Source organism: Stylophora pistillata, chromosome 11 (genome assembly GCF_964205215.1).
Source record: "Stylophora pistillata chromosome 11, jaStyPist1.2, whole genome shotgun sequence".
NCBI lineage: Eukaryota > Metazoa > Cnidaria > Anthozoa > Scleractinia > Pocilloporidae > Stylophora > Stylophora pistillata.
The window spans coordinates 2505001-2532500 of record NC_142529.1 but is presented as its reverse complement, the minus strand read 5'-3'; the positions used below and the strand labels follow the sequence as shown (position 1 = coordinate 2532500).

Below are 27500 nucleotides of genomic sequence, written 5' to 3'. Positions count from 1 at the left end.
TTGCAAAAGTAGCGTAATGCATCAGTTCTTCCATATGAACATGACATGCGATACTAGACTTGGATGGGTGGGAAGGAGGGGTAAGGGCTGTGGCTGGTGGAGATTAGAAAGTAAGAAAAATGTGCTATACCCTCGGTGCAGGCTGTTAGTGTAGAGTATGTTTTATAAAGGTCCCGACGGGATAGGGAAATAACTTCCTCACAGAACATATTCCATGGTTATTTTTTTGTCGAGATCCAATACCAAGTCACACTGCAATGTTATCTTTTTAAGTTAGATTATGGGCCCAAGATTTCTATCGAGTTGTAACTAAAATCTCATTTTCTGGTAAAAGAGATAAAGTTCCCATTTCTCACCCCCTCCTCCCCAAGGCCACTCCAGTAAGTAGACTGGCTGGATCCTTTTTCTCTGAGTCAGGAGGGTAGGAAGTCTTAATGTACTTATCAGTTATGTCGATAGTTTTGTAACGTCCCACTGCAGTCTTACTTTATAGTATTCTTACTTTATGGTATTTGATAAACACATCACAATTATTGTTTGTCTTTTTCAAAAGATATGACTACTTGAGGATTACTAACGAAAGGAATGTCACATTTGGAAAGTACTGTGGCGTCAGGACTGGACTCACTGTATCTGTGACTGGACGTTATGCAGTGATAACCTTCCATTCCGATGGCTCTCAAAGGGAAAGAGGATATAAACTGATCTTTACATATATTAACAGTGGTAAATGTCATAGTATAGAAATGACTAAGGGGAGTGGGGTTAGGACGCCTCTTCCCACTGTCACCTGGGTTCGATTGACCCGATTCATGTGGGTTGAGTTAATTTTTAACTATCGTCTAAGCTCTAAAGCTTTCTCTCCGGGTTATCTCGCACCGACCCCCCAACCACTAAACCAACAATAACTTAACGTATGGACCACTGCAAATAGCAAAGAGTAGCCTTTGCTATTTGGATGATCCTAACTCGCTACCTATTTTATTGCTAATATTTTTTTTTATTTTTCCTTTGCTGTACTGTGTTTAGTTGCTATGTACATTTAACCTACATATCTTATGAAACCGAGCCGAGTTAAATAAATCATTTTGTCATCTTGGCCCACCAACAGGGTACCCCACAAATCCACCATGGTTTACTACAGCACCACCAAACGGTAAGAACACAAAAATACTACAACATTTAAATTCGTTTCATGAAGGCCGTAAAATTCCACCGTGTTACTGTTTTCTCTTTTCCTTGTAACTTCTACTCACTTCATAGTTGGCCTCTTGTAATATTATCTTATCTTTTCGTTCTTGTATTTGTTATTTTATCTTTCCGTTCTTGTATTTGTTTTCAATTCATCAGGTAATGGTACCCAGGTTCCACCGACAGTGTACACCACAAATCGACCCTGGTATACCACTGCACCACCACAAGGTAAGAACACAAAAGTACTACAACATCTAATTAAGTATCGCGGACGTTGTAAAAGTCAACTGTGTCACTTTTTTTAAAAAATAATCCTATGTCTTTTTTCGTCTAGGTGGTTGTGGATACGTGCAAAATAATCAGCTGACAAGTCCCGGATATCCAAACATTTATCCGAATGGGATGGACTGTACTTATAGGGTTAACATCCCCCCTGGCTGGACGCTCAGAATTTACTTCAGGCACTTTGAACTCGAGTCACATTCTAGTTGCAGGTAAGTGAGGTGTGAGGAAAACATGTTGCAAAAGTAGCGTAATGCATCAGTTCTTCCATATGAACATGACATGCGATACTAGACTTGGATGGGTGGGAAGGAGGGGTAAGGGCTGTGGCTGGTGGAGATTAGAAAGTAAGAAAAATGTGCTATACCCTCGGTGCAGGCTGTTAGTGTAGAGTATGTTTTATAAAGGTCCCGACGGGATAGGGAAATAACTTCCTCACAGAACATATTCCATGGTTATTTTTTTGTCGAGATCCAATACCAAGTCACACTGCAATGTTATCTTTTTAAGTTAGATTATGGGCCCAAGATTTCTATCGAGTTGTAACTAAAATCTCATTTTCTGGTAAAAGAGATAAAGTTCCCATTTCTCACCCCCCTCCTCCCCAAGGCCACTCCAGTAAGTAGACTGGCTGGATCCTTTTTCTCTGAGTCAGGAGGGTAGGAAGTCTTAATGTACTTATCAGTTATGTCGATAGTTTTGTAACGTCCCACTGCAGTCTTACTTTATAGTATTCTTACTTTATAGTATTTGATAAACACATCACAATTATTGTTTGTCTTTTTCAAAAGATATGACTACTTGAGGATTACTAACGAAAGGAATGTCACATTTGGAAAGTACTGTGGCGTCAGGACTGGACTCACTGTATCTGTGACTGGACGTTATGCAGTGATAACCTTCCATTCCGATGGCTCTCAAAGGGAAAGAGGATATAAACTGATCTTTACATATATTAACAGTGGTAAATGTCATAGTATAGAAATGACTAAGGGGAGTGGGGTTAGGACGCCTCTTCCCACTGTCACCTGGGTTCGATTGACCCGATTCATGTGGGTTGAGTTAATTTTTAACTATCGTCTAAGCTCTAAAGCTTTCTCTCCGGGTTATCTCGCACCGACCCCCCAACCACTAAACCAACAATAACTTAACGTATGGACCACTGCAAATAGCAAAGAGTAGCCTTTGCTATTTGGATGATCCTAACTCGCTACCTATTTTATTGCTAATATTTTTTTTTATTTTTCCTTTGCTGTACTGTGTTTAGTTGCTATGTACATTTAACCTACATATCTTATGAAACCGAGCCGAGTTAAATAAATCATTTTGTCATCTTGGCCCACCAACAGGGTACCCCACAAATCCACCATGGTTTACTACAGCACCACCAAACGGTAAGAACACAAAAATACTACAACATTTAAATTCGTTTCATGAAGGCCGTAAAATTCCACCGTGTTACTGTTTTCTCTTTTCCTTGTAACTTCTACTCACTTCATAGTTGGCCTCTTGTAATATTATCTTATCTTTTCGTTCTTGTATTTGTTATTTTATCTTTCCGTTCTTGTATTTGTTTTCAATTCATCAGGTAATGGTACCCAGGTTCCACCGACAGTGTACACCACAAATCGACCCTGGTATACCACAGCACCACCACAAGGTAAGAACACAAAAGTACTACAACATCTAATTAACTATCGCGGACGTTGTAAAAGTCAACTGTGTCACTTTTTTTAAAAAATAATCCTATGTCTTTTTTCGTCTAGGTGGTTGTGGATACGTGCAAAATAATCAGCTGACAAGTCCCGGATATCCAAACATTTATCCGAATGGGATGGACTGTACTTATAGGGTTAACATCCCCACTGGCTGGACGCTCAGAATTTACTTCAGGCACTTTGAACTCGAGTCACATTCTAGTTGCAGGTAAGTGAGGTGTGAGGAAAACATGTTGCAAAAGTAGCGTAATGCATCAGTTCTTCCATATGAACATGACATGCGATACTAGACTTGGATGGGTGGGTAGGAGGGGTAAGGGCTGTGGCTGGTGGAGATTAGAAAGTAAGAAAAATGTGCTATACCCTCGGTGCAGGCTGTTAGTGTAGAGTATGTTTTATAAAGGTCCCGACGGGATAGGGAAATAACTTCCTCACAGAACATATTCCATGGTTATTTTTTTGTCGAGATCCAATACCAAGTCACACTGCAATGTTATCTTTTTAAGTTAGATTATGGGCCCAAGATTTCTATCGAGTTGTAACTAAAATCTCATTTTCTGGTAAAAGAGATAAAGTTCCCATTTCTCACCCCCTCCTCCCCAAGGCCACTCCAGTAAGTAGACTGGCTGGATCCTTTTTCTCTGAGTCAGGAGGGTAGGAAGTCTTAATGTACTTATCAGTTATGTCGATAGTTTTGTAACGTCCCACTGCAGTCTTACTTTATAGTATTCTTACTTTATAGTATTTGATAAACACATCACAATTATTGTTTGTCTTTTTCAAAAGATATGACTACTTGAGGATTACTAACGAAAGGAATGTCACATTTGGAAAGTACTGTGGCGTCAGGACTGGACTCACTGTATCTGTGACTGGACGTTATGCAGTGATAACCTTCCATTCCGATGGCTCTCAAAGGGAAAGAGGATATAAACTGATCTTTACATATATTAACAGTGGTAAATGTCATAGTATAGAAATGACTAAGGGGAGTGGGGTTAGGACGCCTCTTCCCACTGTCACCTGGGTTCGATTGACCCGATTCATGTGGGTTGAGTTAATTTTTAACTATCGTCTAAGCTCTAAAGCTTTCTCTCCGGGTTATCTCGCACCGACCCCCCAACCACTAAACCAACAATAACTTAACGTATGGACCACTGCAAATAGCAAAGAGTAGCCTTTGCTATTTGGATGATCCTAACTCGCTACCTATTTTATTGCTAATATTTTTTTTTATTTTTCCTTTGCTGTACTGTGTTTAGTTGCTATGTACATTTAACCTACATATCTTATGAAACCGAGCCGAGTTAAATAAATCATTTTGTCATCTTGGCCCACCAACAGGGTACCCCACAAATCCACCATGGTTTACTACAGCACCACCAAACGGTAAGAACACAAAAATACTACAACATTTAAATTCGTTTCATGAAGGCCGTAAAATTCCACCGTGTTACTGTTTTCTCTTTTCCTTGTAACTTCTACTCACTTCATAGTTGGCCTCTTGTAATATTATCTTATCTTTTCGTTCTTGTATTTGTTATTTTATCTTTCCGTTCTTGTATTTGTTTTCAATTCATCAGGTAATGGTACCCAGGTTCCACCGACAGTGTACACCACAAATCGACCCTGGTATACCACAGCACCACCACAAGGTAAGAACACAAAAGTACTACAACATCTAATTAACTATCGCGGACGTTGTAAAAGTCAACTGTGTCACTTTTTTTAAAAAATAATCCTATCTCCTTTTTTGTCTAGGTGGTTGTGGATACGTGCAAAATAATCAGCTGACAAGTCCCGGATATCCAAACATTTATCCGAATGGGATGGACTGTACTTATAGGGTTAACATCCCCACTGGCTGGACGCTCAGAATTTACTTCAGGCACTTTGAACTCGAGTCACATTCTAGTTGCGGGTAAGTGAAGTGTGAGGCAAACATGTTGCAAAAGTAGCGTAATGCATCAGTTCTTCCATACGAACAAAACAAGCGATACTTGACTTGGATGGGTGGAAAGGAGGGGTAAGGGCTGTGGCTAGTGGGAATAAGAAAGAAGGGAAAATGTTCTGCATCTTCGGTGCAGGCTGTTGGTGTAGGGTATGGTTTATGAGGGTTGTGATGGGATAGGGAACTTACTACCTCACAAAACATATTTGCTGGTCAATTTTTTGTCCAAATCCAGTACCAAGTCACACTGCGATTTTATCTTTAATGTACTTATCAGTTATGTGGATAGTTTTGTCACGTGCCATGTTGTTTTTTTTTTTTCTTTAAAGATATGACTACTTGAGGATTACTAACGAAAGGAATGTCACATTTGGAAAGTACTGTGGCGTCAGGACTGGACTCACTGTATCTGTGACTGGACGTTATGCAGTGATAACCTTCCATTCCGATGGCTCTCAAAGGAAAAGAGGATATAAACTGATCTTTACATATATAAACAGTGGTAAATGTCATAGTATAGAAATGACTAAGGGGAGTGGGGTTAGGACGCCTCTTCCCACTGTCACCTGGGTTCGATTGACCCGATTCATGTGGGTTGAGTTAATTTTTAATTATCGTCTAAGCTCTAAAGCTTTCTCTCTGGGTTATCTCGCACAGACCCCCCAACCGTTAAACCAAAAATAACTTAACTTAATTATGGACCACTACAAGTAGCAGAGATTAGCCTTTGCTATTTGCATGATCCTAACTCGCTACTTATTTTGTTGCTAATTTTCTTTTTCTTATTCCTATGCTGTACTGTGTTTAGTTGCTATGTAAAATTAACCTACATATCTTGTAAAACCGAGCCGAGTTAAATAAATCATCTTGTCATCTTGTTACCATGGTTTACCACAGCACCAACAAACGGTAAGAACACAAAAATATTACAACATTTAAATTCGTTTCATGAAGGCCGTAAAATTCCTCGTGTCACTGTTTTCTCTTTTCCTAGTAACTTCTACTCACTTCACAGTTGAGCTCTTGTAATATTATCTTATCTTTCCGTTCTTGTATTTGTCTTCAATTCATCAGGTAATGGTACTCAGGTTCCACCGACAGTGTACACCACAAATCGACCCTGGTATACCACAGCACCACCACAAGGTAAGAACACAAAAGTACTACAACATTTAATTTAGTTAAAAGTCAACTGTGTCACTATGTTTTTTGTTTTTTTAAAAAACCCTAATTTTTTTGTATAGTTGGTTGTGGACATGTGCAAAATCGTCAGCTCACAAGTCCCGGATATCCAAACTTTTACCCGAATGGGATGAACTGTACTTATCGGATTTACATCCCCACTGGCTGGACGCTCAGAATTTACTTCAGGGACTTTGAAGTCCAGTCACATTCTAATTGCGGGTAAGTGAAGTGTGAGGGAAACATGTTGCAAAAGTAGCGTAATGCATCAGTACTTCCATACGAACAGTACAAGTGATATTATTAAAAACTGGATTATTGGATAATGCAATTCAAGACTTTTTATTGGCTTAGCCATTATGGTATATGAGCCAATATACCATAATCTGATATCTGTACATTGTAACATCCGGTTTCTTCCTACAAAAGTAAAGCCAACGAGGCTTATCCTGTCTTATCCAACGCGCGCTCGTGGAATAATTGTTAACTAGACTTGGATGGGTGGGAAGGAGGGGTAAGGGCTGTTGTTGGTGAGGATTAGAAAGCAAGAAAAAAAGAGATAAAAGAGATAAAGTTCCCGTTTCTCACCCCCTCCTCCCCAAGGCCACTCTAGTAAGTAGACTGGCTGGATCCTTTTCCTCTGAGTCAGAGGTTAAGAAGTCTTAATGTACTTATCAATTATGTCAATAGTTTTGTTACGTTCCACTGCAGTATTACTTTATAGTACTTGATGAACACATTACAATTATTGTTTTTTTTTTTTTGAAAAGATTTGACTACTTGAAGATTACCATTGAAAGAGACGTTACATTTTGGAAGTACTGTGGCGTCAGGACTGGACAGACTGTATATGTGACTGGACGTTATGCAGTGATAACCTTCCATTCCGATGGCTCTGTCAGCAGAAGAGGATATAAACTGATCTTTTCATATGTAAAGAGTGGTAAATGTCACGCCCTAGAAATATATAAGAGTGGTGGGGATAGTAGTCCCGCTGTCACCGGGGATTGATTGACCCGATTCATGTAGGTTGCGTTGAAATTCTTAATTATCGCTTTTCTCTCTTCACAAACCACCACTTCAAATTTCAATTTGACCCGGAAACGTTGACAACTGTGTACCCGGGAAACCGACAGATGAGTCGTCTATAAGATGATCATTTATCTTTTACTGTTGCTTTGAATTCAGCTAGTAGCAAAGTTTGAATGCATGATGAAATCATTGCTCATGTTTGGTGAGTAACATAAAGCAGGGTTCAAGCATGAAACTAGGGGATCTTTCTGCTAAATGTGCGTTTGATCTACCTGCTGATCTAATCTGCATAAAGTATAAAAGAAAGAAATCATTATGGTACATATTAAAAACTGTTCTAGGAAATTTCATTCTCTGTGATAGTTATGCTTTTTCAGGAAGCAGCAGTACATTACACCGTGTCCGCCCTTTAGTAAGTAAACTTGGATTTCTCAGAGATCAGACCTTGCAGCGCGTTTATCTTCTCGATTGAGTCTTAAGTTGTATCACCTTTCAGGAACAAATGCAAGACCATCGAGGATTCACCTACAATAAAAATTGGCCTCTTAGGGTTTCACCATGTTTTAAAATTGAACTGATCAGATTATATTGTGGAAAACAGAGATGAGAAAAATTCTTATCATGGGTCTCCTCTTTTATAGTTTTAAGTATAATGTTTTCGTTTATGTTTTTTCCCTTTAATTAGTTTTCACCACACCAAGACCAAGCTCAGTTTATCCGACGGCTGGTAGTAAGTATTGTTGGATTTTGTAGAGATTATATTTTTAGCTTTCCTCATCTCGATTGAACTTCATGAAAATAACAGTTATCACGTTTCACGCTAACTGAAATTCATGAGCGAGGATACGAAATTCGCTGCAGTTTGACCTCAACTTGTTTAACATGTATAATGTTTTATCTCTAGAACCTGTCCTTAAGGCTGAAAACAACGACGTAAATTTATTCAAACGCCAGAATTTTACAGAGAAATGCTTTCCCCGAAGCTTAGATAACTCTCGACTCGTGCTAAATTCAGTAATGTGCAAGTTTTAAATAAAGTTTCACGAAAAAATAAAAATACCCTCTCAAACTTCACGCGTTATTTTCAGTGATGTAAGTTTAATCTAAGATGCGACGGCATGATGTCAAATAATGTTTGTAACCTTTTCTGGACCTTTTTTAACAGCTGCGTTTCCATCTATTGGACCATCCCCCGATGCAAAGAGGTAAATCGCTAAACCTGAGTTTAAATTTTTCTTTCTCTTTCCATTATATAAATAGAATAAAATGAATAAATACGTAAATTGGAGCTCCTCTTTAGGGGCTTTTCAGCCACAATGTGAACTAACTAAGTGCTTAAAAATCCCCACTGGTAGGAGGCAGACCAGTGGGCTATTTACAGTGCGCAGCCGCGGAGTTAAACTAGGGACAACCGAGAACAAGTCTCGTGAGTGGCAAGGTGGGGGACGTGAATCCGGGATACCGGATTACAAGTCCAGCACCCTAACCACTCGGCCACGCCGTCTCCAATGATATGAGATTATTATCTAGTTCCCATTATTGAGTAACAGAACCGAAATACCGAATATTCAATATGCTGTTGGGCAAAACTTACTGTATTTTGTTGTACTTTTAAGTCATGGGTATAAATCCGTTGCATACTTGCTTTAGGAATAACGGATAAGGTAATGATATTATGCTTTGCTTGCGAATAAAGGAGTCTTTTCTCGTTGTAATTTTTAGAAAACTTCAGTACCTCATCAAAGCGTTCCGATACCTCTTAATTCAGGTAGTAACATTGAGTTAAATAAAAGTCACGATCTCAGATCGTCAGGAACTGAGTAACGATGAAGATCTCATAATTGTCTCTGTGAACTACAAAAGTTCCTAAATGGCGCTTTTTGACCAGAATACCTATCCACAGAACTAAGATACTACTCCTAGAACGCTTTTAGAAAAGTGTCAGGTAATAGAGGTTGATTTAGAAAGCTCCGACTGAGATATTTTGAAGAAGCATTTAGGTTTTTTTCTTGCATTTATTGTTTGATATATATCTCTTAATACATAACACAAGTTTTACTATAGTGCCCAAATGAAAACCGCCTTGTGTGACATAGGCCATCTGTGTCAAGAATTGTACTGTAACAAAAGCTCTTAACACTACGTTTACGACCATTATGAAGAAGATGATAACGATGATGAAGATAATAATGATTACACTTCATTTCAAACAATCCAATTAAGTGATCAAGCAAAGACATTGGATGACTTGCAGTCTGTATATAAAATTTTGCCCAAATTGAAAAATTTTAGCTTAAATTTTCGAACTTGCACATGTACAGTGCAAGGCTATCACTTTTCGACGACCCTCTGAACTGAGTAAAACTAAAAGATAACGTGACGTGGCTCTATTAAGGTGTTAAATCTCGATAATTTTCCTCTCCAGATGGAGTATGTTGTGAACAACGAAGTTCCCTCCAATTCCAGTGTGTCCGTTAGGGAATACAAAGGTAGGCCGTTTAATTAAGCTTTAATGTGCACGTGCATTTGAATGTATCAAAAAAATACAAGCCTTTGACTAAAAAGTTCATCTCGTTTGGGAAGATATAAACAAACAGCATCAGTCTTTCAATTAATGGACGAAGGAACCAAGAATGAGCACAAGTAATGAAACAAACGAACACATCGATAAACAATGAGCGGACAAACGACCAAACCGGAGACACAAGTCAACCAACGAACATACAAAAAAATGACGAGCGGAGAATGAACGAACGGACGAACAAACGAACGAACGAGCCAATGAAGACCAAGGAATGAATGAACGACCAACCGAACTAGTCAACGAACGAGCTATTGAAGAACAAGGAATCAACAAACGGACGAACAAACTAACGAACAAACAAGGGAATAAATGAATGAATAGGTGAGGAAAAAGACAAATGCATAAATGTTCTACCATAAACTTCCCTACAAATTTATGACTACATGAAAGCAAAAACGGATTATAATTATTATAAGTGAACTTTCTTGTTTCTCAACCTACAGCTCGAGTCCAAAGAGCTGTTACCGATGTTCACGATGCACTGCAGGCTGAAGGAAGGCAGAAGCGTGACGTTGGGAGTGTGGAGATGATTAGCCAGTTGGAAAAGAAGGCTGACGATCTGATAACTCGACTGCAAATCAAAGAAGGTCGGTAACACTCCACGGGTACCCCATAACAAAATGAAAAATATATATATATTCGTTCAGGTCTAGGTAAAGAGTCTGTGTGTCCTGTTCTAGATCGATACAAGAGAAGTGCCCTTAAAAGGAAAGTTGCTATTCGGAATGCTAAGAAAGCTCACTGGTAAGGATATCAATTAAACTAAAGCTCTAACAATAAAAATCATAAATAGTAAAAACTGAGCTGTAGCAAAGATAACAACAATATAGTACAACAGCCAGCCCCGATGATTAATTGTGTTGAGCACACCCAAAAGGAAACTACAATGATCTGATGATATAGGGGAGCAGGGATGGCGCAGTGGTGAGAGCACTCGCCTCCCACCACTGTGGCCTGGGTTCGATTCCCGGACCTGGCGTCTCATGTGGGTTGAATTTGTTGTTGGTTCTCTTCCTTGCTCCGAGGGTTTTTCTCCGGGTCCTCCGGTTTCCCTCCCTCCGCAAAAACCAACATTCCAAATTCCAATTCGATCTGGAACAGTGGACAAGAATAGCCACCCGGTGGATGTCCATTGCTAAATCATTTATTTATTTATTTAGTAACTATTTTTATGGAGAGGGTGGGGCTGAGGGGGCTTTAGCCCCCGCCCCCCCCCCCCCCCCCCACTTTTTTGGCTGATTAAATTATTATTTCAATTTTTAACTTAAAATTAACTTAATGTTAGCGTTTTTTGGATGCATTTCTAGCCATTTCAGAAGAATAATATTTCAAATTTTCCCGGGGGAGCATGCCCCCGGACCCCCCTAGTTGGCTCACGCTTGCGCGTTTGCGTTAGCCCCCCCACTTGAAAATACGCTCCGCGGGCCCTGATTAAGGCTAAAAACAAATGAAAAAAGATGACAGGAAGCTCACTCCTTGAATAAATAAAGTAATGTAAATAAAGCTCAGAGGGATTGAAGCTAGATAGACTGGAATTGCGATTCTACCCTCCAAGCCAACAACCATGTGTCACCGAATGACAGTAGAAAGATTGAAATCTAGAAACAGATATGTGTTATGACTGAAGAAAAGTTCTTCTTTTTCCCCACAGATCACATTGACAGAATCAAAGCAACTAAAAACACTAAGAAGAAAGGTGATGCTAGAAGAGACATAAGCATAGAGAAAGAAAACGAACCCGAGTTGCGCTAAAAATGCTCAATAATAGCTAAGCTATGGGGATTAGGTGTGCATATTTTAGTCAAGGAAGTGAATAAAAGAACATATGGCATAAAATTCTTGGACTCTGATTTTTCCCACAATTTACGGTACTGTGTTGGTGTGATCATGAATTGGCTGATGTTACAAGCGACGAAGGGATAACGCTCGACACGTCAGCTTTATAAAACTCTTTTTGGTGGCTAATTCATTGTGGCGAGTAAATGATTCAATCACTCAGCAAACTTTTCATGCTCGACGTCACGAAAAACCCGAGAAACTTTAACTTTTTCAACCATAGCTACCTATGACAAAGAATTTATCATAGTACAAGAATCTGATACAAATTTCACACGTTTAAAGGCAAGCCTGTCCATTTTGTATACACTGAAGGCTTAATGTTAAGTAACAATTAAATTTGTACCTGAACGACTCCCTTTGATTCCCCTTCGATAAATGTCCTTTTTTCATCGTGTTTGGAATTTCTTGTTGATCACTCGTACGGATGAGTTGAGTTAAAACACTATGCAACTGGGGAGCTGAGTTTCTTTGGCGCGAAATTTACGGCGACGTCATACCGGCCACTAAATGCACATCTACTGAAAGCGGAGCCGCCTACTTAAAAGAATTATCATTTTAGGTCGTCATAGACCTCTTTGCTGTTATAAATTTTAGAATGAGCCTTTTTATCAATTCTTTTTCGCATTTTCTGCCTCAGCCAACGGAACGCAAGGATAACTGAGTAGGTCTGAATTCAGCGTGTATTGATTCTCTTACTCCGTTTGACACTTCACTGGCTAGATTTGAAAATTTTTAGGAATTTTCGTTTCAGATTTGTTCGCTGATTGATGTTTATTGTCTAGATGACTTCATCTCATTGGTTTAATTTCAAATGTATTTGTAGACATGCATAACTTAGTCAGGGGGGTAAATTTCCGAGCTGCATGTATATTGTACAACCATTCATATTTTTTCAAATCTAGCCGTATGATATTTTAGGTGAGTCACCTGCATGAATTTTTCAAACTTGGTTTCTTGCTGCACACGGATTTTTTCCGTGTACTCTTTACGTGACCGACTCTTTCCCCTGAAAAATTTAATTATAGAGATCAGATAAAAACTCACTGCTAGATAAATCTTTGTTTACTTTGGTCACGTGCATCTATCGTTTGAAGAGTATCTAATTTGACATCATCCCGCCTATAATGGTAAACAGTTGTGGGCTGATGAGCTTGAGGAAGATGAAGGGCCCAATTGTATTGTTTCTTTGCCTCAAACTTGCGACTTTTCACTCACCCATTTCGCAAAAGCGACAGGCAAAGCCACAGATGCTACATTCTTTTATGCGAAAGATGTACACCTCGCGTGCACAAGCTAATAGAAATGGTAGCTTCACAGTCTCATTGCGCCGAGATCAGAGGATTCTTGCTGACTCCATTCGAGGGTTTCAGCTGGAGAAAGGCGGTGAGTACCATTTGAACGCTATTTAAACACATATTTTTCTGAGTGAGTAAATTTCGTTTATTCAAAGGATCACTCATCATGCGACGGAATTAAGTTGAAATTCGCGACTCTCACTTAAGAGCGAATATACTGAACTGTCAAGGAAAAACTTTTCTTGAGTTGAGGAATTTTTTTCATCAATTTCAACCAGACTTTTTTGAAATGTGAACACAAATTATCTCAACAGCCTTTCCTTGTCCTTTAGAGGTACTTCGTAGTGTTAGAGGTACATTCGGTTCCATCACCTGGATTAGTTTCGTTGAGGATTCCGCATTGCGTGTGGATGCCTAGCACTCTTAATATTCAATGCGCTCCAAGTGAACAATGAATATAGTAAGAGGTGTAACTGTATAATTCAAAGTAATTGTTAATTTCCTCACCCAGTTTTATACTAGTTAGAGAAAGCATAGGCAGAGTTTATATTGCACAATAATGCTCTGTTAAAAAGGTATTAAGAAGAGCAGATCATGTAAAACGACTACGCCCTCGACACTCGGCCGGCAACGATCACGAACGAGTGCGATCAAATTTCTCGTTAGAAAAAGAACAAAGGAGGGGTTCTAATTTGACCGGTGCGCACAAAACATTCTACTCCCTTGATCATGTGGTCAGTTACGGTAGACTGCTCTTCTTTGTTTGTTTTTTTGAAGTTGACATTAAAACAGTTGTTTTTATAATCTATTTACACTCTCTTTGAAATTTTAATGACTGATAGTTTTGTTGTAATAACATTTTTTAGGAACTACGTGGAAAGGGTCTACCATTGAGTTGAAATTTCACATGGGAAACAGTTTCAAGGACGACACAGTAGTAGAGGCTGAGCTTGTGTTGACGTCCAGACTTTCAGCTAAATTGTTGCGCCGACGATATAATGTCAGCGTGTATCATGAACAATCGGTTTTGGTGCCAAACGATACAAGGCTTTTGGATTCCCGTACTCTTCCTGGAAAGGCAAATGCTGAGTTTGGTCTCAACGTGACACAAGCTGTGAGGATGTGGAGTTCATCTTTGGCTAGGACTTACACACTACTGGTAGGACTGTGCACTCTGTCCATACCTGGATTTTTGGTTGAACACTATTGACCTTCGTTCATCATGTGCCACACAGATGTCGCAAATTCTTCATTATCGTGTTTTTTGTCTCTGTTTGTTTTTTGTTTTCATTTCAAGTTTTTTCTACCAAACGGTTTTGTCAAACAATATTAACCAAAATTTTGACCCTTTTCTAATGTACTGTCTTTCTTCATACCTCTGAAAGTCTCTTAGATTTCTGTGTTTATTCCTCTTCCCCTGTTTAGAAAATTGCCAATTACCACCATTAATAACATTAATCTATTTCTTTATTCAATTTATTTCCTCTAAGGTAAAGATAGAACCACATGATGACTCTAAAGCTTCCTTAAGTGTCTGGAGATACCTGGAACATGGCCACATGCAAGGACCCTTCCTTGTGCTGTACACACAATCAAAACAGGGACAAAAGAATGATGACATCTGGAGGTTGTTGACAATCAATTGGCTTGCACTTTCACCTGTGCTCAACAGTTCCACTGCCCAAAATGATTACAGCAATAGCAGTTATACACAACTTTCTGGAAAAAACACTGGAAGGTCTCCTAGGAACCCAAGTCTCACTTGCCACAAGGTTTCATTTGCAATGAGAATGCAAGATATTTACCAAAATATTGTTGTACCACAGACTGCAGATATAAACTACTGTGATGGCTATTGCTACTTCCCTATTCAGAATCACTTAACTCCCACAATGCATGCCATAACATGGGCATTGATTTGGAAAAGGCAAAACCCAATAACAATCACACCCAAAAGACCCATGTGTGTCCCATCTAAGTTGATTGCTCAAACTGTAATCCAATCTGACCCCGAAACAGGCCAGCCAGTGCAGAAACAGTGGTTGAATTTTTCTGCCGCAGAGTGCGGATGCCGTTAAATCAGTTAAAGGACCCTTCAGTGATTTCCACCTTGTTGTACTAATTTTAAATAAACTTCTAACAGCTAAATAAATAATCAAAAACTGGAGGTAAAGGAAAAGGAAGGAGATATTCCTTAATTTGGTTGGCCTGTATAAAAAGGGTTTTGTGTTTACTGTTCTAAACATGCCTTGCTGTTCAATTACTTATGGTGAACTTGTTCATTTGTTTGCAACTTTTTAGACAAATAGGCCATTATTACATTCACTGAAACCATTTACCTAATCTAGTTCATTTCTCGCTGAAAAGTAAATATTTTCAAGTTCATGGTAGTTTAAACTTTGTTTAGAATTAGAATAAGTATTGGTCTGTGAGCACAAAAATCTTTAGGTGAAAAACAAACCAATAACGTTGTAAAGTCCACTGACATTGTGTAATTTTAGAGTTCATAATCTTCTATTGTTTTTTTTTTTCATCTGGTGGTGAATAAAATTTTTTGCAAAATGGGAAAGTGGCCGGCTGTGGTCTCTATGCATAGTATTTCCCGTAACTCTTGATGGAAGATCTCAGGATCATTAAGAGTAAACTGTATGCTGAATCTCAACAAGAAAAAGTGGTGGCTAACGCGGGAAAGAAATTAGAATTTGCACTATTTTAACATTGTATAATGAACAATGCGCTTAGCCCCTTGGAAAGGAGTTATTTTAGACCAGTAGCACCCACAATGGAAAATGCAGCCCAATGTTGGGGACTTCGAGTGTCCTCCTTACTTTGAAGGATCTTCATGGACCTCTGTAACGATACTGCAGCATCACGGGAAGCTTTATATTCGCGGTAGAATGACATCATCAACTCAGAAGCAGGTCCGTCATCAATCTTCCATAGCGTAACAATCACGCAAGAAGCACCAGCAGCCAGAAACGCCCGTGACAAGCCTAATGGAAGAAGGAGAGCAATTGTTACGGTGTATCCCTATGGAGTATACGATACTGCTCAGTAAAAGTAATGGAGCGCCACCTCGAGGCGATCGGGTCACTTTCTAATCCGTTGACCCTTTTGTTTCTTTAGCAAACTCAAACGTTGCACAGAAGTGACTTGCCTAAAAACTTCTTCAATTAGAGATACGAAATAAATATGGAGAGCCACAAATTTTTCATTTCCATCAGTCCATGGTTGCGATCAATCTCAGCTCAAACTTGCCTCCAAGTCTTACGCCCCTAAACTCCTTGAATCATTTCAACATTCCTTACTACAGTGTGGGTACCTATGGTATAAGATGGCCTGGTAAGTGTCTTCGAAATTCTGGAAGGCTAAGGAGAAAACTACCACAAAGAAGAACATAGGCGTAGAAATTCTAATAAAATGTTACCAACTCACCTAGTATTCCATCGCCTGTCACTTTACCCAATCCCGTTTCGCAACAGCTCAGTACAACAAGGTCAGCATTCAGTTCCATGCCCATCACTTCCTCGGCTGTCAGAATACCATTACATTCGAGGTCAGACTTGGCAAGAACAATGAGTCCTTTCATGCTAAAATCTCCATGAGAGTCTATGTCATCGATGATAGCGTGCGTCGCGAAGTGAAGAATCTTGTACTTTGGCATGGCCTCCATCACCACCACCTTTTGGGCCTGAAAACCGATGAGAATTTCAGACATCGGCGAGTTGATAGTCTCTTTGATCATGCGCACTTCACGCTCTGCAGAGGGGAGCTGTGGAAGCTCCTCAAAAGGCATAATGGGGTTTCCAACTGCAAGAAGAGTTAGCTCTTGAGGCGCTGTGGTCTGTTGAATGGTTTCGCGAGAAGCACAGGCTAAGTTGAGAAAGTGGACCGCTGGAGAGGTAGAGATTATGAAGTCCTCCATGAAATAGTGACTCCTCGAGTCACTTTGCAAAGCTGCGAAGGGAACTTTGAGCAAAAAATCTTGAGGTATGAAAGTTACCCGTCGAGTTTCTTCCTTCCTGGGTAGGAAATGAATAATTGGCTCAATAAGAATCTCGTGGAGTTGGCTCAGCAGTGGTATCCAAGGATCCGGTTCAGGGTTATTCTGAGGTTCATTATTTTGCACCTTTGAATCTGCGCCAAGGACCTCAGTTACAACATCGTTCAAAGGACCCGACAATGTGCCCACGGAAACGTCACCACCTACTTTAACTGGGAACTGATCACTATTTTCTTCTTCAATGTTGTTGTTGCCTTGCAGAGAAGAATTAGATTCCTCACCTGATAGCTTGATGGTAAGATCATGTTCAAGGCCTGGTGTGGGAGCCCCAGAACCGCCAGGACCTGTTGTCATTGCCTCTTCGTCAATACGATTACCACTTGGTTTTGAAGCAATCGATATCTTAGATTTTGCTATATCGGACTTTAAATATGCGCACGGGTGTGAAACCACGGAATCAATCAATGGATGTTGAATGCTTTCCTCGCTTGTTGCAAAAGATGATTTATCTTTCTCCATTTCGCTTTGCTTCTTCGAGTTGTCCTGGGGGTCTTCCTCTTGGCATTCAGCTACGAGGGGAGATTTACCAGAAACAGCGTCATCTTCATCGAAAGCTACACTATGCTTTGTTACATTGCTTTGTTTTGAATGTCCACTTGAAAGGGCATTCTCTATACTCGACACCTCGTACGATTCTGGACTTACTACATTGCAAGGCTCCGTTTTATTGGTGGTTGGTTTCTCAGCATTTAGTCGGTCTACAGGCCAGCTGTCTGGACTGACTATCGAATCATTAGAGGTTCTTTCCTCTTTAATTTTTGGAGCTTCTTTAGGTACCATTATGTGTTCTTGTATTCTTTGATCCTTAACTTTGAGCGGAATACGCAAGTTTCGCCAACCGGTTGCGAACTCGTGTTCAAATCCTTCCAGCGAATTCAAGACATCCTCGCCTTTAAGTGTTGCAAAATGTATCTTGGCCTCCCTGGAAACCCTTTTTTGCTCTCCACATGATCTCAGAATCTTGCCCACTTCTTCTTTTTGAGATTGCTGGCCCAAAGATCGCCTCAGAGACACTATATATTCGTCATTGACCTCAACTTTTGTCTCCAAACCGTGCTGTAGACGAGTCTTCTTGAAATGAAGGCTTCCGGAAGGGCCTAACACCCATGTATACACCCATGTGAAATATGCCCCTGATTGGTCAAACTCTTTTACCACGGAGTAAAACACAAGTGTCGTAGAAAGCTTATGGCTGACTTCCACAAGATTGTTGAAGGATTTTGTAATAAATTCTTCATCAAGAGTTACCGTTTCTTCTCTACTGGTGGTATCGCTACAGCCTGATAATCGCTTTCGAACAATTTCCGCCAGTGCTCGGCCTCTACTTGCATCAGCCAAAACAAGAGCCTCTTTAAACTTCCCCTGCGCTACAAGCAAAACTTGTAACAGGTTATACGCTTCGGCTTGGTTCTTCTCAAAGTTAGACAGCTTCGATTTGTCTTCTTCACCGACCTGTGCGCGGATCCTCTCCAGTGTTTGAAACGCATCGAGAACCGAACTCCCTGCTTCCGGGAGCTTTCCTAAAAGGATGTAATCCATGGCCAACTGATGCTGCATAATGGCTACTCCACCGATGTCCATTCGCCTTTCAGCATTGTCCCGGTACTTTACATGGCAATTAATGGCATCTTCAAACCTTCCCAAAGCTCTGTAAACCGTGCCTAAGTTCCCCCATGCCATTCCTTCGCGAGCAACATTGTCTGCCCTGTGCGCACGATCGATGGCGAATCTAAACATCTTTACAGCAAAATCATTGTAACCCAGTGTGGTATATAGTTTGCCAATTTTGTTAAATGCCATTCCCATTCGTGCAAAATCACCCACTTGCTCGGCAAGGGAGTATGCAATGAACTGGTACACTACAGAATCATTAAACTCATTGGGGTTGTAAAACTTCAAGTATCCAATATTGTTGCAAGCAACAGCCAGGCCATGGATGTCTCCTCTACTCAATGCGTACTCGTAGTGTTTTGAAAACAGTTGTTCTGCATCTTTGTACCTGGAACGAATAAGTACTTGTTAGTTAGGGATAATTTGTTTATGTTAGAAATAGGGCGGTTAGAGCACACAGATTCAAAAGAAATATTCAATCCTTTGGCTCCAAAGATTTTTATGAGCATACTTTGTCTTCTAACAACTTGCAAAGGAATTGTTAAGTTACATGTTACCTTCCTTCCGATCTGAAAACGTTTCCCAGGTCCCCGCAGCAACTAGACACAAGACCAACGTCTTTCATTTCTTTGACGAGGCCTAGGGCTTCTCGTAGGTACTCTTTAGCTCTGCCCCAGTCTGCCGCAGATCTACAAGCATTTCCATAATACTGCAGGTAGAGAGCTCTCGTGCGAGGTTTCATTGTGGCTTTGGAAACCATCAGTGGCCTGAAATAGGTATCTATGGCCTGTCTTAGTTCACCGCGATCGAGCAAACAGATTGCTAGATGTACTTTAGCTAGGGATTCTCTATCAAAATCTATCACAAATGTAGCAATGTTCCACGCCCTCCGATACAACTTCTCGGCTTCGTTTAGTTCTTTAAGAAGGCGATGTATTGTTCCCAGATTAAGGGCAGCTTCAAATAAGAGTGGTGCTGTAATATCAAAAAACATAACATCGATTATGAAACAAAGAATGGCAGAAATACCTGGACAAATGGTCATCAATATTTTGAGTCATTTTTGTGGATACTATTTTTACCTTCAGTGAATCTTCACTCAGCCGAGTTTAAACTTGTGTATACTTTTTACTTGAAGCGTGATTGGGTGATAGTTTTTTTCTTGTGAATCATGATTTGAATTTTTCTTTATTCGTGAATTGTGGTAATAGATGATGAGATTTGTTCATGTCCATGAACACCAATCTGTCTTTATTTAAAGGTGACTTGTGAATGAAGCGCTGAATTGAACGCGATTCGTGAACCATTTTATTCATCATGATGAATTTCCGGCTATATAATTATTTAGAATATTTACATATTATTCTCGAGTGGCTGTAATTAGGTTTTGATCAGGGTTTTGATTGTACTTGGACTACATATGGATCGATAAAAATCATAAAAAAACCACTAATGGTCCTTGAACACATAAGATAATACAGTATGTTACAAGACTAAAAAAAAGTAAAAAATATTAATTCGAGAACTTGGTTTTTTCATTTTTACGTTAAACTTGATCGTCTCAAATTTCGCGTGAACGTGAAAAAAATTTGAATATTATTATTGTTGTGCGTAAGGGCCAAATATTTTTTACGTGACTGAGTATTTTGTGATTGAAAAGAAGAGTCATTTCGCCTCATCATTTGGGATATATAAAGAAACTTTGACCAGCGATCCACTTTTAGATGTTTTTTTAATAAGTTCCTACGAAATTATTTGATGCTTGTTTATCGGCTCCCTTCGATAGCTAAAATGCGGAAAGCGTGACTTTTTACGCTGAGCAGTCACTTAAGTAGGCTAGCGTGACTATCAAAACTGCAGAGCAGAAATGAAAAAAAAAAACAATTTCAAAACGATATCATCGCGTCTTCTACTGCTTCTAAAACAATGTTTTATACAAAGAAAATAAATTGAATGTACCTACACCGTTTTCCCTCGCTGCGAGACCTCTCAAATTATCAGATGAATACTCCAGAGCAGTGTCTTCATATAATTTCTTGGCTGTTTCGAAAGCAACTTTCCAAGGACCAGTTGCGATCTGAATTTGAAATATTTGGTTAGTGATAGCAAATTTCTGTCGCTTGCTCATGGCTTTTTCTAGTATATACTCCCATATTATTAATGCTGTTGGAAGATCTGTCCTCGTGAAATCCTGCGCTATTTCAAACAAATAAGGAAATAGCGTTTCTTCCTCTTTCACTTTCTTCAGAACATCTTCATCAGCGGACGGTAGCTTTTGTCGTAATTTATCGAGTCCGTCTTTGGCAAGACCTTGGTGTTCTGGCACTAGGTATTCCATTACAGAGCTGATTGGATTTTTAACCGTGATCACAGCCAAAAAGATTGGCAAGATTCCGCCAGTACAGTCAATGAAAACTCGTTTCAGTTTGGCGAAAGGAAACTCACTTGGAATTGTGGGATGGACAGTTTTAGCGAGGAGTCTGGAAATAGCTATCAAGTTCAGCGGACTTCACGGTGTCTGAAACCGTCAAAGGAACAAATCCACAATATCTTGTCGAGAAAATAGTTAGCTCTCGTATTTATAAGAATAAATACTGGAAGGAGCAATATTTTGCGCTTCCAGATATTTAAGTCTTATTGACTTCCAGGTATAAAGTTCTACTGTCTCTAATATTAACAGATTTGACTCTGATATATTAATCTTTGGTATCCAATTTTGTTGGAGTTTGTTGAATCTAGACAAATGCAAGTTCACCAAAAGGGTCAATTTTGATGTATAAAACCGTACCGTGATAATTTATAGGAGCACTATAGTGTTGAAACTCTTCCTAATATCAGAGTGGAAACTAGCTGACATGAGATGTGAAGTTGGTTAGTTGAGCAACCTCGTTCCCAGGGCCTTTTCCCTTAGCTGGGGCGGGGTGCCCGACCCCCAGCCCCGCCCCAGCTCTACCCCCCAACTAAGGGAAAAGGCCCTGGGAACGAGGTTGTTAGTTGAGCTGAGTGCTCTTGAAAGCTATAATAAGATGTCCCTTAGCTAGGTGGCCTCTGCCTTGTGTTAAGTATTTGAAATAAATTCTCAATAACAAAACTGCATCAAGAATCAAAAACGGAGGTGAAAGAAAGGAAGTTAAAAATTCAATGTAAATCATGCAGTCCTTTATTTGGCTGACCGGTCAATAAGTTCAAATAAGTGTGAAAAAGGATTTTGTGTTTAATGTTGGCGACATTCCTTGGTAATCAATTATGCAGGAGAACGTGTTCGTTTGCAACCTATAAGATAGATGAGTCAACATTACTTTCATCTAGTGTATGTAACGTTACATTCGCTGATACTTTTTGCTAAATCTACTTCATTTTGCATTTCCTACTTAAAAAGATGTAACATTGCAATCTCAATGATTTTTCTGGCTTAAAAATGGTTACATACAAGATTCAATTACATGGAAGTTGATTTCGGTGGGATTAGTTCACCCTCTATTTAGAATTAGAATGAGTAATTGATAGTGGGAAATGACTGACATTTTATATTTTTAGAATTAACATCACTGAAGTTGTTGTTTTCACCTGGTAATACATAAAATTTTATTTCAAAATGGAAAAGCTGTAGCCGTGGTTTCTATTGCGCATAGTATTTCCCATAACTCTTTAAGATAAATCTTAGGCTCATTAACACACCCTGTGCGAAACCTGAATAAAAAAGATCGGAGGATAAAATGACTTTGACTTTGGACACTCAATTAGAGTTTGCACTATTTTGACATTTTTATCTGACCAAAGTATTTAGATTCTTGGAAAGCAGTTATTTAACAGCAGTAGCACCAACGATGGAAAACGCAGCCCAATGTTGGGGACTTCGAGTGTTCTCTTTAGTTTGAAGGACTTTCATGGACTTCTGTAACGATACTGCAGCATCACGGGAGGCTTTGTATTCACGATAGAAAGACGTCATCAATTCGGAGGCAGATTTGTCATCAATCTTCCATAGCGTGACAATCACGCAGGCTGCACCAGCTGCCAGAAACGCCCGTGACAAGCCTATCAGAAGGAAAGCAATCGTTACGGCACATAGGACAATCGAGTCACTGTCTGTATTATATATTCACTTTCAGATTACTCTATTTTGTAAATAATGGTTCTCTTCATGAACTTAATTAAACGATTTGGTTTGCTGGGGTGTACTGTTACACATATTACAAAAATGCAAATATTTATGAAGTAAAAAGGGCGTGACGCTTCGATTTTTTCAACAAACTAAAACGAATGAAAGACTGAAGAGGATACTAAAACCCATTACGAATGAACAAATGAAATAAATGAAAAGCTGTACATTTATCATTTCCATCAGCTCCTTGTTGCGTCTAATCTCAACTTAAACTTGTTCCCAACTTTTATCCGCCTAAACTCTTTGGACCATCGAGACCTCCCTTAAAACGTTGTGGAAATGACTTCATATAATATCAGATAGATTTGATTGTGTCTTCCAAATTTAGGAAGGCTAACTAAGAGGATCGAACTACCACAAACACAAACATAGGCGAAAAAATTTTACGAAAAAGGTCATCAACTCACCCAGTATTCCATCGCCTGTAACTTTACCCAATCCAGTTTCGCAACAGCTTAGTACTACAAGTTCAGCATTCAGTTCCAAGCCCCTCACTTCTTCGGCCGTGAGAATACCATTACATTCGAGCCCAGACTGTGCGAGAACAATGAGTCCTCTCATGCTAAAATCCCCATGAGAGTCTGCGTCATCGATAATAGCGTGCGTCGCGAAGTGAAGAATCTTGTACTTGGGCATCGCCTCCATCACCACCACCTTTTGGGCCTGAGATCCTATGAGAATTTCAGACATCGGCGAGTTGATAATCTCTTTGATCTTGCGCACTTCACGCTCTGCAGAGGGGAGCTGTGGAAGTTCTTCAAAAGGCATTATGGGGTTTCCAACTGCAAGAAGACTCAGGTCTAAAGGTGCTGTGTTCTTTTCAGCAGTTTCATGCGAAGCGGTTGCTAAGCCGAGAAAGTGGATTGCCGGGCTGGTTGATATTATGAAGTCCTCCATGAAATAGTGACCCTTCTCGTCACTTTGCAACGCGGCGAAAGGAACTTTGAGTAAAAAATCTTGAGGTATGAAAGTCACCCTTTGATTTTCATCCTTATTGGGCAGGAAATCAAGAATTGGTTCAATAAGAATCTGGTGCAGCTGGCTTAACATCGGTATCCAAGGATCCAGTTCTGGGTCACTCTGCGGTTTATCCTCATGTTCATTTGAATGTGCACCTAGGGGCTTAGTTATGACATCATTTAAAGGAACTGATGTTGTGCCCACAGAAATGTCACCATCTACTTTTTCCGGGCACTGGTCTCCATTTTCTTCTTCAACGTTGTTGTTGCCTTGCAGAGAAAGATTATATTCCTCACCTGAAGGCGTGATGGTGACGTCATTTTCAAGTCCTAGTGCGGGAGCCCCAGAACCGCCATGACTTGTCGTCATTGCCCCTTCGTCAATTGGATTGTCACTTGGTTTTGAAGCAATCGATATCTCAAATTTAGCTTCATCGGACTTTAAATATGTGCACGAGTGTGTAAACACAGAATCAATCAATGGAGGTTGAATGCTTTCCTCGATCGTCGCAAAAGATGATTTATCTTTCTCCATTTCGTTTTGCGTCTTCGAGTTGTCCTGGAAGTCTTCCTCTGGGCATTCAGTTACGAGGGAAGACTTACCAGAAATAATGCCACATTCATCAAAAGTTTCACCATGCTTTGTTACATTGCTTTGTTTTAAAGATCCACTAAAATAGGTTTCCCCTTTACTCGACACTTCGAATGATTCTGGACTATCTACACTGCAAGGTTCGGTTTTAGAGACGATTGGTTTCTCTGCAACTATTTGGTTCACTAGCAAGCTCTCCCGGCTGCCTGTTGACTCGTCAAAGGTTTTTTCTTCATTAGGTATTGAAGCTTCTTTAAGTACCATCATGTGTTCTTGTGTTCCTAGATCCTTAGTTTTGAGTGGAATACGTAAATCCTGGGAACCCGTAATAAACTCGCGTTCAAATCTTTCCAGTGAACTCAAGATGTCCTTGCCTTTTAGTGTCGCAACAGGCACCTCAGCCTCCCTGGAAACCTGTTTTTGCTCTCCACATGATCTCAGAATCTTGCCGACTTCTTTTTGAGATTGCTGGCCCAAAGATCGCCTCAGAGACACTATATATTCGTCATTGACCTCAACCTTTGTCTCCAAACCGTGCTGCAGACGAGTCTTCTTGAAATGAAGGCTTCCGGAAGGGCACAACACCCATATATACACCCATGAGAAAAATCCCCCTGACTGGTCAAACTCTTTTACCACGGAGTAAAACACAAGTGTCGTGGAAAGCTCACGGCTGACTCTCGCAAGATTGTTGAAGGATTCGACGATAAATTCCTTATTAAGAGTTACTGTTTCTTCTCCACTGGATATATCACTACGACCCGATAATCGCTTCCGTACAATTTCCGCCAATGTTCGTCCTCTGCTTGCATCAGCTAAAACAAGAGCTTCTTTAAACTTCCCCTGCGCGACAAGCACAACCTGTAATAGGTTATACGCCTCGGCTTGGTTCTTCTCAAAGTTAGACAGCTTCGATTTTTCTTCTCCACCGATCTGTGAGCGGATCCTCTCCAGTGTTTGAAACGCATCGAGAACCAACCTCTCTGCTTCCAGCAGCTTCCCAGAAAGGATGTAATCCATGGTTAACTGATGCTGCATAATGGCTACTCCGCCAATGTCCATTCGCCTTTCAGCATTATCTCTGTACTTTAAATGGCAATCAATCGCATCTTGAAACCTTTTTAAAGCTCTGTTAACCGTGCCTAAATTACCCCATGCCATTCCTTCGCCAGCAACATTGTTCGCCCTGCGTGCACCATCGATGGCGATTTTGAACATCTCCACGGCTTCTTCGTTGTAACCCAGTGCGGTATAAAGTTTGCCAATTTTATTAAATGCTATTCCCATCCGTGAAAGATCACCCACTTGCTCGGCAAGGGAGTATTCAATGAACTGGTACACCACAGAATCGTCATACTCTTCGGGGTTGTAAAACTTCAAGAATCCAATATTGCCGCAAGCAATAGCCAGGCCATGGATGTCTCCTCTGCTTAGTGCGAACTTGTAGTGAACTAAGAACAGTTGTTCTGCATCTTTGAACCTAAAACGAATAAGTGGATGAGAGTAAGGAATACTGTATTGATGTTTATTTTGGAAAAAGGGCGGTTATAATTAGAGGAGACAAACTGAAAAGATAAACTTAATCCTTTAGCTCCAAAGACTGCCTTAACTCCTTGCCACAACAGCACAAAAAGTAGCAGGAGAGAGTTCTGAATTATATAGAAAACTCTTTACCTTCCTTCAGATCTGAAAACGTTTCCGAGGTCCCCACAGCAATTAGACACAAGACCAGCGTCTTTCATTTCCTTGGCAAGGTCTAGGGCTTCTTGGAGATACTCTTTAGCTCTGCCCCAGTCTGCCGCAGATCTACAGGCATTGCCATAATACTGCAAGTACACTGCTCGTGTGCGAGGTGTCATTGTGGCTTTGGAATCCATCAGTGGCTTGAAATCCATCAGTGGCTTGAAATAGGTGTCTATGGCCTGCCTTAGTTCGCCGCGATCGAGCAAACAGATTGCTAGATGTATTCTAGCTAAACATTCTCTATCAAAATCTTTCATAGATTTAGCAATGTTCCACGCCCTCCTATACAACTCCTCGGCTTCGTTTAGTTCTTTAAGAAGGCGATTTATCGTTCCCAGATTGAGGGCAGCTTCAAATAAGAGTGGTGCTGTTATGAGGGGTTCTAATGAAAATATGACAATAATTATAAAATATGCAAAGAATGGCTAGTCTCCCTCGCAGCCGTTTTTAGTCTCGTCACGCAACGCTTCTCCCCACAAACGGCTGCTCACATTCGAACAACATTCCTTTCCGCTACTTCAACCAATCACTATTTGGGTTACATATGTTGAGAACTGTACGCGCCAAAGTAGTCTAACCAATCATATTGTTTGTTTCATCTTCGAGTTCAAAGCTTCGAAAATGGCGTCCTTTGAAGAAGCGTTTAATGTTGTTAGTAATACATTTCGAATTCCTAGTTTAAATGCGCAGCAAAAAACTGGAATTAGGAAAATAGTTGAGGAAAGAAAGGATGTATTTGTCAATCTTCCTACTGGTTTCGGGAAATCTCTCCTGTATGAAGCACTACCACTCGTGTTTGACCTTACCTCACAAGAGCCTGGTCATATCGTCGTCGTTTTCTCACCATTGGGGAAAGCCTTATGAACGACCAAGTGTCCCATTTGAGGGAGCTAGGGCTAAAAGCTGGTAACATAAGTTCACTTGAGGGTGGTAAACGCACTCGTGTCGAAAGCGGCGAATATTCCTTAGTTTACGGATCCCCTGAAGCGTGGTTAAAGAACGAACGCTGGAGATTTATGCTGACGAACTCTGTGTATTCCATGCCAAAAAACTCTGTGCCATTGCCGTCGATGAAGCGCATGTTGTAAGGCAGTGGTAAGTGTTTCAATAAAAACGAGTCTGCAGCAAAATGTTATTTTACAATGTTTTAAATTAAGCAGTATAAAGGAAAGGACAATAAGAATGTAAATATTGTAAATAGAAAATGTAAATAGTTTAGTCAGTATTAGTATTACACTGTGGTCTTATTTTGGTTATCGTTATTTTATTCTGTCTGTGTTATATTACACA

The 27500-nt window shown here is 40.0% G+C and overlaps 4 protein-coding genes across 19 annotated transcripts in view; 2 read left to right on the top strand and 2 right to left on the bottom strand.

The window, feature by feature from the left end:
* LOC111344869 (tolloid-like protein 2) overlaps positions 1-11779 on the top strand; it is a 41086-nt gene extending 29307 nt beyond the window's left edge. For 6 of the 13 annotated variants that reach the window (XM_088739017.1, XM_088739027.1, XM_088739024.1 and 3 more), the window contains 23 exons: positions 554-726; positions 1112-1156; positions 1351-1422; positions 1529-1688; positions 2268-2440; positions 2826-2870; positions 3065-3136; positions 3243-3402; positions 3981-4153; positions 4539-4583; positions 4778-4849; positions 4956-5115; positions 5475-5647; positions 6220-6291; positions 6390-6549; positions 7098-7270; positions 8045-8089; positions 8525-8564; positions 9082-9127; positions 9785-9848; positions 10387-10530; positions 10624-10687; positions 11595-11779. In XM_088739017.1, the coding sequence (XP_088595143.1) occupies positions 554-726; positions 1112-1156; positions 1351-1422; positions 1529-1688; positions 2268-2440; positions 2826-2870; positions 3065-3136; positions 3243-3402; positions 3981-4153; positions 4539-4583; positions 4778-4849; positions 4956-5115; positions 5475-5647; positions 6220-6291; positions 6390-6549; positions 7098-7270; positions 8045-8089; positions 8525-8564; positions 9082-9127; positions 9785-9848; positions 10387-10530; positions 10624-10687; position 11595 (2332 nt within the window). In that variant the 3' untranslated portion in view covers positions 11596-11779. Of the gene's footprint in view, positions 1-553; positions 727-1111; positions 1157-1350; positions 1423-1528; positions 1689-2267; positions 2441-2825; positions 2871-3064; positions 3137-3242; positions 3403-3980; positions 4154-4538; positions 4584-4777; positions 4850-4955; positions 5116-5474; positions 5648-6219; positions 6292-6389; positions 6550-7097; positions 7271-8044; positions 8090-8524; positions 8565-9081; positions 9128-9784; positions 9849-10386; positions 10531-10623; positions 10688-11594 lie in introns of those variants that run through there. The other 7 variants (XM_088739030.1, XM_088739029.1, XM_088739018.1 and 4 more) reach the window with 6 other exon arrangements.
* A 1043-nt stretch (positions 11780-12822) lies between these two features.
* LOC111344870 (bone morphogenetic protein 6) lies at positions 12823-15792 on the top strand. The gene is made up of 3 exons (XM_022952133.2): positions 12823-13165; positions 13944-14236; positions 14568-15792. Exons 1-3 carry the CDS (start codon positions 12907-12909, stop codon positions 15153-15155), a joined length of 1140 nt encoding a protein of 379 aa, XP_022807868.2. The 5' UTR covers positions 12823-12906; the 3' UTR covers positions 15156-15792.
* Positions 14527-21179, bottom strand: LOC111344867 (uncharacterized). Of its 2 annotated transcripts, none has more exons than XM_022952129.2 (4): positions 20711-21179; positions 19309-19726; positions 16513-19139; positions 14527-16070 (listed from the first exon to the last, which is right to left on the bottom strand). In XM_022952129.2, exons 1-4 carry the CDS (start codon positions 21087-21089, stop codon positions 15835-15837), a joined length of 3660 nt encoding a protein of 1219 aa, XP_022807864.2. In that variant the 5' UTR covers positions 21090-21179; the 3' UTR covers positions 14527-15834. The 2 variants fall into 2 exon arrangements, with proteins under 2 accessions (XP_022807864.2, XP_022807865.2); XM_022952130.2 differs by having other exon boundaries at positions 20717-21179.
* Positions 21180-21888: 709 nt separating this feature from the next.
* The window catches only part of LOC148719656 (uncharacterized), an 11026-nt gene continuing 5414 nt past the window's right edge, over positions 21889-27500 (bottom strand). For all 3 annotated transcript variants that reach the window (XM_088739014.1, XM_088739015.1, XM_088739016.1), the window contains exons 2-4: positions 26142-26592; positions 23324-25947; positions 21889-22789 (exon numbers count right to left, since the gene is read on the bottom strand). In XM_088739014.1, coding sequence (XP_088595140.1) covers positions 22554-22789; positions 23324-25947; positions 26142-26592 — 3311 coding nt within the window. In that variant the 3' untranslated portion in view covers positions 21889-22553. The remainder of the gene's footprint in view (positions 22790-23323; positions 25948-26141; positions 26593-27500) is intronic.

Coding starts and splice junctions, on each gene's coding strand:
- LOC111344870 (XM_022952133.2), top strand. CDS start 12,907: ATGGTAAACAGTTGTGGGCTGATGAGCTTGAGGAAGATGAAGGGCCCA. Junction 13,166..13,943: donor GTTTCAGCTGGAGAAAGGCG/GTGAGTACCATT, acceptor AACATTTTTTAG/GAACTACGTGGAAAGGGTCT. Junction 14,237..14,567: donor CTAGGACTTACACACTACTG/GTAGGACTGTGC, acceptor ATTTCCTCTAAG/GTAAAGATAGAACCACATGA.
- LOC111344867 (XM_022952129.2), bottom strand. CDS start 21,089: ATGGAATACCTAGTGCCAGAACACCAAGGTCTTGCCAAAGACGGACTC. Junction 19,727..20,710: donor AGCGAGGGAAAACGGTGTAG/GTACATTCAATT, acceptor TTGATATTACAG/CACCACTCTTATTTGAAGCT. Junction 19,140..19,308: donor GTTTTCAGATCGGAAGGAAG/GTAACATGTAAC, acceptor TATTCGTTCCAG/GTACAAAGATGCAGAACAAC.